The sequence below is a fragment of the Carassius gibelio genome, chromosome B3, assembly GCF_023724105.1.
Source record: "Carassius gibelio isolate Cgi1373 ecotype wild population from Czech Republic chromosome B3, carGib1.2-hapl.c, whole genome shotgun sequence".
NCBI lineage: Eukaryota > Metazoa > Chordata > Actinopteri > Cypriniformes > Cyprinidae > Carassius > Carassius gibelio.
Genome location: NC_068398.1, coordinates 26,171,566 through 26,186,454, shown reverse-complemented (window position 1 = coordinate 26,186,454; position 14,889 = coordinate 26,171,566). Strand labels below are relative to the sequence as shown.

Genomic DNA, 14,889 nt, shown 5'->3' with positions numbered 1-14,889 from the left:
ATTACGTTTAAATTACCATTTTTAGGTTTCTCTGATAACCCTTCATCAAACCTCACTGTCTGTTTCTGAACTTTCCCAGGAAACTCTGTGAATGTGTCAATAACAAATAGATGTCCAATACAATGACAACATTTTCATTTGAAATCAAATGTAAAGCATGTGCGGCAAGCTTATACAAATGTTATCTTTGAATTCATTTTGAAAAACCCTTTTGAGAGAAAAACAGTATGTGAACATAAACATCAACTAAAGACACACACGCACATACATACATTGCTGTCTAAGATTTTTTAAGTTTTTAAATGGTGTCTCTTGTGCTCATTAAGGCTGCATTTATTTGAAAAATTATATATATAAAAAACTGTGAAATTTATTATAATATTGGTTTCCTATTTTTTTCAGTGCTGCATTTTTATCAGCCATTACTCCAATGTCACATGATCCTTCAGAAATACTGGAGAATTACAGTTTTTTTCAGACTAAGGACCTTCCTTAGACTCCTTCTGTCCTAAATATCTAGCACATTTCCCCCCCCCCCACTTCCGTTTTTTAAGTCTCCTCGCATCTAGGTTAATGTTTTAACCTTATTACTTATTCCTCTATTGCAAGTCGCTCTGTATAGAAGCGCCTGCTAAACGCATGAATATAAATGTAAATGTTAATCTCTGCTGGAACGGTTTTTGGTTATCAGCAAGTTGTTGTGTTTTTTTTTTCTGTGCTATTGATCATTACACACATTAGCGGTTATCTTCTAGTTCAACATGCAACCCCTGCGATGTTTTTAGCCCTGTTAATCTTTCATCATTAAATGATTTTGACATTTAACGAAAATAACAAAACTACCAAAACAGCTTTTTAACATTGGGAAGATTTCAACAGTTTTCCCTGCCAACAAAGAGACAACTGTGATGTGCATAACGGGATTCACAGATTTACTAACTTCACTATTGTACAAACCCAGATGGCGAACAGAAATCCCTCAGTATTTCAGATCTCCTTGTTTTCTCTTCCTCACCCATTATTCCGGTTTTCGGGGAGGGCTTTGGAAACGGTGGCCTATTTTCCGCTGACAGACGTGACATGTTTGGCGAACTCGACGGCCGTCCTGGGGGTGAGGGCTAGTCTACGGTTGCCCTAGCAATCAAACAAAAGGAGACGTGTGCTTCCTCTAGCTGCCGACTGTCAGCGCGACATGAGAACGGGACAAGTATTGGAAATCTTCTTCTTTTTTTTTTGGCCGGCCTTTCCTTGGATGTCAGTTTTTAGTGCTTTGCATCTTCTCTTAAGTTTTGCTTTTGGTCGGTGAGAAAAGTGACAAGCCTGCATGGAGGGAACGTTTCTATTTTTATCCCATGCTGTAAAACTGTTGATACTCGTAGTTGGAGATAAAACCTCTTAAGAAATGTAAATAGAACTAGAAGCGTACGGTATAATGAAAGGATATGGGATTTTGCACCCATGGAAATCTGTCCTATGATCTCCACAGACAGAGCCGTCGACTCCAGAGGAGGTGACCTAAATCCTCAAAGCCTGAAGGATGCTGGGAGCTTAACTGATGGGCTACACTGATGAAGAGATTGGAAGAAATCGTAAACCAGCAGTTCAAGAAAAAACCTTATTTGAAAATTGACATTTTAACGTTGAGCTTAAATGATGGAAAAAACATACCATAAAAGTGGTCAGCAAAAACTATGTTTGTTTGCAAATCTCAGAGCTCAATTTTCAATTTCGTAAAGACCAGTCATGCTAGGTTTGCACCTCAGTAATGCACCGCCACACTGATTCCTGAGTGAGACATCCATAATTCACAGAAATGCAAAAGAGATGAGGTTAGGGGAGGATGAAGTGTATCAATTTAGTTTTCTTACAGTTAGCTAATGTATAGTTTCAGAAGACTTGAAATACACAAGTCGTATAAACAACTTCCATAGTGTGTTTTTTCTTTTCTGCTGCTTGGCAGATGAAATTAAATGATTTCTAAGAAATCTCTAAGAGTCTAACAAGAGGACAGATGACCGTGTGCTTCGAAATGAGATCTGCTTCTGAGTGGTAGTCTTCTTGATTCTGGTATCTGAACATTACCGTCTCAGGTTTAAGCTGAGCTGGGTGTGACACTGGCTGTGTGTTTGAATGCAATCAGACCAAGAAGAGCTCTTACAGGTCATAGTGCTGGTTCCATTTGGGGTCCAGCGTGTTCCTCACTGTGTCTGTCGAGTGGCACTGCCCTGAACCGTCCACCACCACTTTAGCAAAGGGGTCAGGCAGTCCTGCAAAATACACAAACAACATTTACCTACTTCCGAGCAGGAACTGAAGAGAGCACTGAATACAAGACCATTTAGTTCATACTCATACATTTAGTTTCGGTGTGAAATTTGTTTGAAACCTGAAACCTGAAATCACTTACCCTCATGTCATTCCAAACCCATAAGAGCTTAGTTTGTCTTCTAAACACAATTTAGGGTATTTTGGATGAAATCCGGGAGGCTTGAGACTTTGATTCAACCATAATGTTATGAAGTGACGACAATAGTTTTTGTATGCGAATAAAACTAAAAAAAGCTAAAGTAACGACTTTATTTAACAATTGGTCTCCTCTGTGTCTCTCCACATCACTGTAGCTCCATTTTGGAGAATTTGAGTTGGACGCAGGCAGCATACACTCTTCTGTGTCAGTCACGCTGCATGGATGTGATGTTTTCATTCAAATTAAAGCAAAAATGTACATAGAAAACATATCCTTGTAGCGTGGCTGACACAGAAGAGCATACGCTGCCTGCATACTAATGTGGAGTGACACATAGGAGACAAATTGTTGAATAAAGTTTTTTTTGTTTTATTTGCATACAAAAAGTACTGTGGTCGCTTCATAACGTTACGGTTGAGCCACTGATGGCAGATGGACTATTCTGACGATGTCTTTCATCCTTTTCTGGACCTTGACAGTGTAATTTACTTGGCAACCTATGGAATGACCTGGGGTTAAGTGACTAATGACAAAATTTTCATTTTGGGTGGAGCATCCCTTTAAGGTCCCTTCATTTTATGTTACAGCCTTTTGATAAAATCCTTTAAAATATTATTTTATTTTATTTTTAAAATAAAATAAAATAAAATAATGTATTGCTACATTTGTATGGTTTTTATTACAATGAAAGAGGAGTAGTAGTAGTAAATCTTCAAGGCAAAACTGAGTTTCAAATAATACAAATATTATTTATAAAAGAAAAAAAAGAGTTGTATTGCTACATTTTTATGGTTTTTAATTATCTGATTTATTTTATTACAATGAAAGAGGAGTAGTAGTAGTAATTTATCTTCATGCAAAACTGAGTTGCAAATAATACAAGGGTTACACAAAAACAAAGCATACTACATAACATACTGATCAAATTTCTAAAATCTTTTCTGCAAAAATTTACATTAAAGAAATTAAATTTAATTAATGTGTATTTGAAGACAAAGCAAGACTCGTTCTCGTTAGTTTTAGAAAGTATTTTTCCGTCATTGATACTGTCCGGTGGTGATTTAATGTTAGCATTCATAATAACAACTGAATTGGTTTGATTACACAAGCAACATTCTAGATCAAAGCTTTAGTACTGAAACTATTGGTTAGCATTGAAGTATTTAGTATAGGTAATAGTATTTCAAATTTAGCAGATATCTACAGGTGCATCTAAAAAATTATCATGGAAAGGGTCTTTATTTTTTGTAATTTTATTTAAAAAAGCATACTTTCTTATATAGTAGATTGATTGCACAAACTGAAATATTTCAAGATTTTTTTTTTTTTTATTCTGATGGTTACGACTTTCAGTCGTTTTTTGTTGTTGTTGAAATTCAGTATATCAAAACTAGTGATCGACCGATGTATCTGTTTACCGATATTTTTCCCGATATTTAAGCATTTTTCCATAATCGGGTATCGGTTTTGTAATATCGGATTCGGCGATTTACGGCGCCATCTTGTGGCCGTTTTGAGATTTCCGCCATTGCAGCCCGGGTGTCTGAGGAGATCAGTCAACAACAACTCAGTGCACAGGTAAATATATGTTCTACTTGGTTTGCTTTAATTAATCAACTTTATTTAACATAACAGACATGCACAAATGAGATCTGAGACATAAATTCCTGATATAGTTAATTTATGCAGCTTGTTTCTAAACAATTGAGACGAACTCATTGAGTCACGTAGTGTAATTCATCATGTCCTGCCCCAATAAAGACGTATCTTTACATGAATTAAATAAAACAGACATGAATGCATGTTGAAAATAAAAGCGTTGAATTTAATTCTCTATCTGTTGTATTTGCTCACCATTAGTCTAGAAGAGAAAGTTTGTTCATATTGCTTAGCAACTGACGGATGATCTGGAGGCTTAAGCACGGCGACTGAATGAAACTTTTGACAAGATTATCTTGTTTAAACACCCTAGATTATATTATCATTTACTACATAACAATTATTTCGCTAATACACATATAAATATAGCCTACCGCTTTGTGGAAATTAATTATTTATTATCTCCATGCGCGATCGCGGTTGATTAAGTTATAGTCAAACAGCACTTTGTCAGTTGGCATTTCATGATTTAACGTTAGATTAAATTTAGATCATAAAATGCCAACTGACAAGTGCTGTTTAACTTTATATAGTCTCGGGAAAAAAAGTTTGTTCATATTGCTCAGCACCTGACTGGGTTGATGATCAGGAAGCCTCAAGCAATGCCACTGAATGAAACTTTTGACAAGATTATCTTGTTTAAACACCCTAGATTATATTATCATTTACTACATAACAATTATTTCGCTAATACACATATAGGCTACATATACCGCTTTGTGGAAATTAATTATTTATTATCTCCATGCGCGATCGCGGTTGATTAAATTATAGTCAAACAGCACTTTGTCAGTTGGCATTTCATGATCTAACGTTAGATTGAATCTAGATCATAAAATGCAAACTGACAAGTGCTGTTTAACTTTATATAGTCTCGGGAAAAAAAGTTCGTTCATATTGCTCAGCACCTGACTGGGTTGATGATCAGGAAGCCTCAAGCACGGCCACTGCATGACATTTTTGAAGGAAGCAGGCTTACAGGGCAGAATGCTGAAAGACTCTGTTTTCTACACTAAAACCTAGTTCTGCTTAACTGGGAGTAAATAGCTATGCACTCCTAAATAGCCCTCCCGCCCCCACCAATATGTTAGAATCATTTTTGTGCTTTATTTTTTTACCTGTTTTTATTTTTTTACCTCATCAAAGCTTTTATTTTAAAACAAAGACACTTAGTAACAGTGTGCTTAAATTTTTTGGACTCAGACCCCTCTATTTATTTGTGTATAAATATAATGTTTTTTTTTTTTTGTATGCAAGGGGGGAGTGATTGTTATAAATAAAATGTTTTTTTCAGCTCATTTGTGTTGTAATAATTGTCAGAAACAGAAGTATAACAGTAAATAAATATCGGTTCTGCATATCGGTTATCGGGTACATAAACATACAAATAATCGGTATCGGTTATAAAAAACCAATATCGGTCGATCACTAATCAAAACATTTGAATATTCCATTTTGAGCTTGGTTAGTTTGATTAATTTTGAGTATAAATACTGGGTACCTCTTGGGCTAGTTTAGAACATGCAACCACAATTATGGGAAAGAATACTGACTTAACAGTTGTCCAGAAGACAATCATCAACACCCTCCACAGGGAGGTTAAGCCACAGAAGGACACTGCTGAAAGGGCTGGCTGTTCACAGAGTGCTGTATCAAAATGTATTCATAGAAAGTTGACTGGAAGGAAAAAGTGTGATAGGAAAAGGTGCACAAGCAACAGTGATGACCACAGCCTTGAGAAGATTGTCAAGAAAAGCAGCTTCAAGAACTTGGGAGAACTTCACAAGGAGTGGACTGAAGCTGGAGTCAACGCATCGAGAGTCACCACACTCAAGCCCCTTTCACACTGCCATTCCTGCAAATACAGGGGTAAAGTGTTCCTGTAATTGTTCCCTGGTCGCTAGATTTGGCACTTTCACACTGCCAGTGATGACCCGGTATATGTGCGTGCTTTCACACACAACCCTTGAAGATCCCGTAACGACACGTGACATCAGCGCGTGACGTGTAATGTACGAGTCGACAACGCTTGGAACGTTATACTTTAACTGAAGCAAGCAAACGATCTCGGCGTCAGCGCGGAAAGTGAGGAACTAACTGATCTCTGCTTCATTACAGTTTGCACATATGTTTTCCTGGCCAATGTTGATCTTCCTTCAAAACAGCCGGTAAAAGAGTCGCGCGATAACGCGCGTCATCACTTCGATACGGAATTAGATCTGGCTTTTGTTCACACAGCGCTCGTTCCGGATCGATTACCGCAATGTTACTAGGTCCCCGACCCGGGTTCGATTCGGTAATCAATTCCGGGACGTGGTTGCTTTCACACAGAAGGCGACCAGGCAATGTTACGGGAATATTGCGGGTCCGACGTGCAGTGTGAAAGGGGCTTCAGATGTCTTCAGGAAAGGGGCTACAACTGTCACATTCCTAGAACCAAACCCCTCATGAACCAGGAAAAATGCCAAAAGCATTTCACATGGGGTAAGGAGAAAAAGAACTGGACTGTTGCTCAGTGGTCCACATTCCTCTTTTCAGATGAAAGTAAATTTAGCATTTCATTTGGAAATCAAGGTCTGGAGTAAGACTGGAGAGCCACAGAATCCAAAGTCCAGTGTGAAGTTTCTAAACTCAGAGATGATTTGGGTGTTTTGACGTCTGCTGGTGTTGCTCCATTGTGTTGTATCAAGTCCAGAGTCAATGCAACCATCTACCAGGAGATTTTGAAGCACTTCATGCTTCCATCTGCTGACAAGCTTTATGGAGATGCTGATTTCATTTTGCAGCAGGACTTTAGCACCTGCCCACAGTGCCAAAACCACTTCCAAGTGGTTTGATGACCATGATATTACTGTGCTTGATTGGCTAGCCAACTCACCTGACCTGAACCTCACAGAGAATCTATTGGGTATTGTGAAGAGGAAGATGAGTAACATCTGACAAACAATACAGAGGAGCTGAAGGCCGCTATCAGAGCAACCTGGCTTCAATAATGCTGATCGCCTCAATGCCACGCCGCACTGAAGCAGTAATTCCTGCAAAAGGAGCCCCAACCAAGTATTGAGTGCATTATAAAAACTGCTTTGGAGATCTTTGAGAAAATGTTCAAATTTTTTGAGATACTGAATTTTTTTGAGCTGTAAGTCATAACCATCAGAATTCAAACGAAAAACTAAATTTGTGTGCAATGAATCAAGAACATGAGAAATCTTGCTTTTTAAAATTAAAGTACAAAAAATAAAGGCATTTTCTATGATATTCTAATTTTTTGAGATGCACCTTTAGATGTCACAATTTACATTATAATATTGTGACTCATGATCCATTTGAGCATCACAACATTTACAAATGACAAAAAACAAAACCACTTTTTAATATTTTACTATGTATAATTTTAGTTTTTATGAGACAAACTAATCTAGTTCTAATCTAATCTAAACTAATCTAAAGTTGGCCATGCAACGTTATCAGAAAAATGAATTATTAGTACATCAGCACGGGCCAGAATTATAATATTAGTATATCCCTATTCCAAACAAACACTTTTCCCCGAAATAGGTACTGCTTTTCCTCTCACTTTTATTTCTTAAATTGTTTTTTGTGATTATGAATTCAACTGCAGGCTGAGCAGAAAGGGAAAGGCATGCATGCAGGTTTACAAACAAGAGCAGAGGGATTGAGTCTTAATTTAACCACATACTGTCTGCTAGACCTCATTCCTCTCCCAGCATCACATTTTTGCTACTCTCTTTTGACTTTCACCTCTTTTTCATCAGTCTGGCCTGGTACCGGTCTCTCTTTCCCCCTCCTAACACCATCTGTCTCTCTCTTTGATATCTGACCAGTGATTCAGATGTGGACTTGGTTGTTTGTGTGTCAGGGTAGAGAGAGTGGATGCGACCAATGGTTGCTTTGTCTCCCCGAACTGACCCACATTTCTGGTGTCCCGTGGGGGAAGAGCACTTATCTCTCTCTGCACACTTTTAACAGATGAGCCTCTGCTAAAACACTGCGCTGAGATATGCTGACAGGAATAGAGCGCTCTCGCAGTTGACTAGATTTCAGAAACACATTTTCAGTATTTATGAAGGTCATATACTTACGGAAGAAGTCTTTCTTCACCAGGTTCTTTGCACATAGAACTGCAGAGAGAGGGAAAAAAAATCATTGTTATTTGGATGTTTGGGATCAAAATAGATATTTGCCAAACATTTAAATCACAAAAGTGATTTATGTTACAGAGTTCTGAATCAGAATGGAACTTTTATAGCTTCCAGTAAAAATCTCAACATCCTTAAAACAAGATTGATTTATATTAAACGGCTAATTATTTTTATTATATTTTTTTACAGAATATATCTTTTGAATTAAGCTATTATTTTAAAATATATTTTAATAATTACTTCATATCCCCTTAATAAAGTTAATAATAAAAAAATGTATTTATTCATTATTTATCCTTAAAATGAGACAACAATTTAACAATATGATACAATTAACCTAATTCAAGGCATTCTCTGAAAACAAATACTAGCATCTTAACAACATTATGCAATTTTGCTTATCAAATAAATGTATTTTATGTAAGTTAAAGAAAATGACTAATAAAATGGTTTTCTGCAGTGCACAAAATGAGTCCGTGGGGATTTAGGTCTCATACTGGTAGATATGTTTTAATTTCCAAGTTCAGTATTTTTAGGATCTCGGCGTGTTTTCAACCACAGAGAAAATGTCTAAATCCAAAGCGCGGCTCTTACGGTGCTCAGCACTCCCAGATCAAGCTCATAATGTATTAGAGATGCAAAGTAAAAAAAAAAACACTCTGATCCACATCCCACTGCTGGCCTACATTCAGCTTAATAACTCAAGAGTAAAAAAAGAAAAACTAAACAAGTTCTTCTAACTCCAAACTGGTCTAAGTTGTCAGTTAACACAAGAGATTTCAGTTTAAAGGCACAATAAGTAAGTTTTCGCCGCTAAAGGGCGCGTATTCAAAATAAACAGAGACAAAGGCGTAGTGACCGAGTGTGGAATCATGGGAGTTGTGGTCTTCATCCCCACAGCCAATGCAATCTGACAGGACTCAGAAATCATGTTCATGGATGAGCTTATGTATTAAAGATTTATTAATGTCATTGTATGAAGCAGAGTGAGGCTGAAAACCAAATTAAACGCATAACATATTAAAGTTTCAATATTTTCTACAAAACAAAATCGAGGGTGTGCGACGTCACTGGCAGGCGACACATTGACCAGGGACGAGCCACTATTTCTCAGGATTTATTTAAACATTCTTCGAAACATTTGGGATAATGTCAGTACACAAGTCAGCAAAATATATAACACCGCTCTAATGATTTCTGCACTGCACAGGACATAAATATCACTAATACAAAACAAAAGAGAGATTGATGGTGTTAAATATAGAGAAAGAAAAAAGAAAGCGAGGACAGACAGACATTTGATTGAGATGGAAAACTAAAAAAAGAGAGGACAGACTGCACCAGAAAATGCGACGACAGGAATGAAGGGCGACTAGAGAGCAGGGGCACAACATTTGAGCTATTCACACAAAAACCTACAGCAGTTCGCCCCTCCAGATGTAAGAAAGCTGAGACGGTAAGAATAACTGGAATGTGTGGAGGAGGTTAAAGGGCCGAGAAAATGTTGATGTGCAGGTGAACTGCAGACTTTACTTAGCAAATCCAAACAGCCCCGGAAACACCCATACTGAGACTGCTATTGATTCTGTCTGCGGCACGGCCACAGCTGTTCCTCAACTCACACACGTTCATATATACACTCAGTCAACACTCATTTAAAAAAGGTTTCAGAAATAGAGAGTAATACATTAATCGAGCCAGTGTGTCGGGAAAAGAGAAGAGACTAGTGTGACGGGTTCGAACAGTTGCAGCAGGTGATGATAGCGACGGTCTGAGTCCAAGAGAAGGGAGGGAGATGGTGAGAGAAAGAGGAGAGGGAGGGATCAGATAAAAAGGAAACATGCTTGCTTCGCAGTCGAGGAAGAATTTCTCTCTGCAAACATCCCTGGGAATGTTTAACGTTCCAGTGAAACCCACCTCATCATTCCACCATCTGGAATGTATCTCCCTCTCTCTCTGTATGGAAGTCTCACTCACTCACACACACACACACACACACACACACACACACACTCAGCCTTTAACACCTCGTCTGCACTCATCTCTATCAGTTATTAACATTAAGTGTCAGTGTCTGTATCAGAGAGGAATTCAAAGAACTAGAAACAGAGCATTTAGGAACGAGTACAAAAAATGAAAAATAAGCATGAACTATGAGTGAAAACAACTGAATTATGAGCACAGTAGCAGTTAGCATGTGTAGCAACTGCCCTTCTTATAGACTTGGAGTGCACACTATACTCAAGAAAATTCTCTTTAGATATAGATAAGTTTCTTAAACGGAACAGATTTGGAGAAATGTAGCATTACGTATGAAATCCATTTATTTTTTCTAACCCTAATGTAAGAGCCTGCAATAAGGCGGTTTGACCAGTGTGGCACTGTAGCGGAAGACTGTAATTCAGCTCTCCTGAATGCAATACAAAAGAAGAAGACAGTGCTTCAGAGCAAACCAGGGGGGCAGGGTTTCATATTTTATTGAAGCATCCCTGGGCGCCGCCATTAGCTAGCGGACCCCCACCTGCTGTAAGCAGTCCATTGACTCCCATTCATTTTGGCGTCACTTTGACAGCGAATAACTTTACATCTGAGGCGTTTAAAGACTCAATTTGTCCATTCATTATTTATAATGAAACACGAAAATGTATAAAAGGCCCCATTACCTTGTATCTTATGTTATGGTCCCGTAGAAGCAGTTTTTGTAAAAAAATAGGCTAACGATTGCGTCATAACCTGCGACTCTCTGTCGCACAGACTTAGAGAAATTACTGTATGGACAGGAGGAAAAGCTCTGTGAGGCTATCAGGGGGACGTGGAGGCATGAAGTCAAGGGAGAAGCCTATAGAGTCCATAAAAGTAATGGGACAAAATTATTCAACAACGTCTGCAAGATTCGGTGGGTGATTCAGATTTCCTTTGGCACAGCTATTAGAAGACTTACAACGGTCAGACAGGTTGCTCACGTGACATCTACGTCATCAAGTTCAGTTTGAGTCTGCGCAGTACGCTCGACCCCCAGGAAGTGTATGGAGCCAGAAGAGTCTCAATAAAGATAAATGCACACACTACAGTCACATATGCACATATAGGATTCATACATGCACACACATAATTCATAAATACACACACAGGATACACAAATGCACACAAAATTCACAAATGCACACACAAAATTTAAAAAGCACAGAAGATTCACAAATGCATACAAAATTCAGAAATGCACACAAAATTCAGAAATACACACACAATTTAGAAATGCAAACAACATTTACAAATGCACTCAAGATTCACAAATGCACAGGACAAGATTCAGAAATGTATTTCTGATGCACACACAGATATATCTTGATTTACAAACTGCTTGCGGTCTGTGAACTTCACTGCATTTGTGTGTGAATTTTGAGACTCCCTTGACTTGGCTCGACACACAAATGCCTTTTTTTAAACAGGGAATGATCTGCAACCAATCAGATATCTCCCTTGTTTTAGCCAATCACAAGAATGCACCCCACGTGGGGGATTGTTTACTTATAAGCCAATCAGCGAACGACTCACTTTCCTGACGCAGCGAACGACTCACTTTCCTCAGCGAACGACTCACTTACCTCACACAGCCGGCGACCATAGACAGTAAAAGAAATGGACACAGCGACCCCATTGGAACTCAATTGAGACAAATGAAGCCCAGTTTTAGCGTTTTTTAGCACTTCCGTTTCTGACGCGCAGACTCAAACGAAGCTTGACGACGTCAGCAACCTGTCTGCCAGATGTAAATCTTCTAAGTGGCTGTGCGTGCAAACTGCCATCGTTAATCTTGCAGAGACGGCGAGCTTGAGCGGGGAGTTCTTTGTCGTGAGTGAGCAGGAGTAAGTATTCTGATTAATTATTTTGTATAGTATTTTAAAATGTAACGCCAGTACGCCATATTAAGTTAATTGCCTGCGAGCTTCTCCTCCTGTCTGTACGGTAATGCGACAGAGAGCCGAGTGGTTATGACGCAATCGTTAGCCTATTTTTTACAAAAACTGTTTATACGGGGCCATAATGTAACATAGAAGGTAATGGAGCCCTTTATACATTGTCGTGTATCTTTAGAAATAAATAATGGACAAACAGAGTCTTTAAACGCCTCAGATGTAAAGTTATTCGCTGTCAAAGTGACGCCAAAATGAATGGGAGTCAATGGGAATGCTAACGCAAGTGAAGTTCTGCTAAAAGATGGCAGCCCCCACCCGACTTCAACTTCCGGTCGAGTTCCTTGCCCCTTGCCGGCGACTCACTTTGCGCAGCCAGCGACCCACTTTGCGCAGCGAACGACTCACTTTCCTCACGAGTCACGCAGCGAACGACTCATTTTTCTCACCCAGCGAGCGACTCACTTTCCTCACGAGTCACGCAGCGAACGACTCACTTTCCTCACCCAGCGAGCGACTCACTTTCCTCAGCGAACGATTCACTTTCCTCACGAGTCACGCAGCGAACGACTCACTTTCCTCACCCAGCGAGCGACTCACTTTCCTCAGCGAACGATTCACTTTCCTCAAGCAGCGAAGTTGAGCGAACGATTCACTTTCCTCACGCAGCGATCAACTCACTTTCCTAAGCGAACGACAGCCGGAGACCCACTTTTCGCAGCCAGAGAGCCACTTTCCTCTCGCAGCGGACCACTGACTCTCTCTTCATGTAGGGACTGAATATTATAATTAAAGTGACTTCTATATTGCATCCAAAAGAATATTTAGATATATTTAAATATTCAAAAAGGTTTAAACATTTTTTTTTTTTTACTTTCATTAAAATATTTCAATAAAATGAAATAATTGCCTATTGCAAATTTATGAATCCATGGTTAACTTTTTTTCTGCAGTCACTGGGCTATATGTATTGAGACATTTTTAAATTTATATTTAGTAAAAAATAATAAAAAATAAACCTGAATTGTAATCTAAACATCTGTATTTTCATACAATTTAATACAATTGCTGTGTGAACACGTTCATGTGATTGGCTTATAAGTAAACAATCCCCCCACATGGGGTGCATTCTTGTGATTGGCTAAAAGAAGGGAGATATCTGATTGGTTGCTGATCATTCCCTGTTTAAAAAAAAGCATTTGTGTGTTGAGCCAAGTCAGGGGAGTCTCAAAATTCACACACAAATGCAGTGAAGTTCACAGACCGCAAGCAGTTTGTGAATCAAGATATATGTGTGTGTGCATCAGAAATACATTTCTGAATCTTGTCCTGTGCATTTGTGAATCTTGTCCTGTGCATTTGTGAATCTTGAGTGCATTTGTAAATGTTGTTTGCATTTCTGAATTGTGTGTGTATTTCTGATTTTTGTGTGCATTTCTGAATTTTGTATGCATTTGTGAATCTTCTGTGCTTTTTAAATTTTGTGTGTGCATTTGTGAATTTTGTGCGCATTTGTGCATCTTGTGTGTGTATTTATGAATCATGTGTGTGCATCTATGAATCCTGTGTGTGCATATGTGAATGTAGTGTGTGCATTTATCTTTATTGAGACTCTTCTGGCTCCATAGAGGTGTGTGCTTCTAATTGACTTCACTTGTCTCCGTTGAATCCAATGAGGTCGCTGTGTCCATTTCTTTTACTGTCTATGAAGCAAACGCAGCTGAATGAACCTGAAACTGCATGTTGAGCGGCGTTTGGATGAATATGTACAGTGGTGTGAATGCAGCAGTTAAAAACACATCTGATTACAGCGATGTGGATATTTGCACGAGCTCTGCAGTGAAGTCCAGTCACGTCACGTTGGTTTATATAGTACTTTATGCAATAGATAGCCTTAAATCAAGGAGCTTTACAGTGTTAAACATGAAAAACCAGAGTCTGTGTCAATTTCAGTTAGAATTACAACTTGATTTTCTGTTATAAAGCAGCTCTCCAGTGTGGAGCTGGCTAGTGGTAAAATATTTTTAGTAGTGGGAAAAAAATATTTCATTAAAGTGATGGTATTTTACCAGAGATTATTTTGTGAATAAAATACTTTATCCAAAAGTAAAACGTCTTATCACATACCTTGTTTTTTGCATGAATTAAAAAAAGGATTTGTACGGCAGAATGTGTCATTCAGTTACTTGTTGGTCATCTCTTTTGTGTGCCATATATATATATATATATATATATATATATATATATATATAATTGTAATAACATAATATGGCTTTCAAAAGCTGAAGTGATTTCCATTATGTATTTGTTACAATTTGCATAACTCAACATTTTAACTAATTGCAAAAGCTGAATAATCAGTCAATGTCTACTGATTAATCAGTGAAATAATCGACAATTAGTCGATTAATCGTTCTAATAATCATTTGATTAATCGATTATCAAAATAATAGTTTGTTGCAGCCCTACTCACCACTAGATCCTCTGCAGTGAATGGGTGCCGTCAGAATGAGATTCCAAACAGCTGATAAAAACATCACAATAATCGACACCACTCTAGTTAGTTAATGCCTTGTGAAGTGAAAGCTGCATATTTGTTAGAAACATAACTATCATCAAGGCATTTTTAACTCCAAACTGTAGATTACTCTCTCCAGTAAAACACTCATCGTGACTGAATCAGGAG

General features: G+C 38.2%; 1 protein-coding gene and 1 long non-coding RNA gene across 3 annotated transcripts in view; one reads left to right on the top strand and one right to left on the bottom strand.

Annotated features, from left to right (window-relative positions):
• Positions 1 to 13,937, top strand: part of LOC127953018 (uncharacterized) — a 97,100-nt gene extending 83,163 nt beyond the window's left edge. Inside the window, exons 2-3 of the long non-coding RNA XR_008153092.1 lie at positions 11,244 to 11,311; positions 13,834 to 13,937. This is a non-coding gene — a long non-coding RNA (uncharacterized LOC127953018). The remainder of the gene's footprint in view (positions 1 to 11,243; positions 11,312 to 13,833) is intronic.
• Positions 1 to 14,889, bottom strand: part of LOC127953011 (E3 ubiquitin-protein ligase SMURF2) — a 53,455-nt gene that overhangs the window by 22,375 nt on the left and 16,191 nt on the right. For both annotated transcript variants that reach the window (XM_052551902.1, XM_052551903.1), the window contains exons 2-3: positions 8,230 to 8,268; positions 2,159 to 2,267 (exon numbers count right to left, since the gene is read on the bottom strand). In XM_052551902.1, coding sequence (XP_052407862.1) covers positions 2,159 to 2,267; positions 8,230 to 8,268 — 148 coding nt within the window. The remainder of the gene's footprint in view (positions 1 to 2,158; positions 2,268 to 8,229; positions 8,269 to 14,889) is intronic.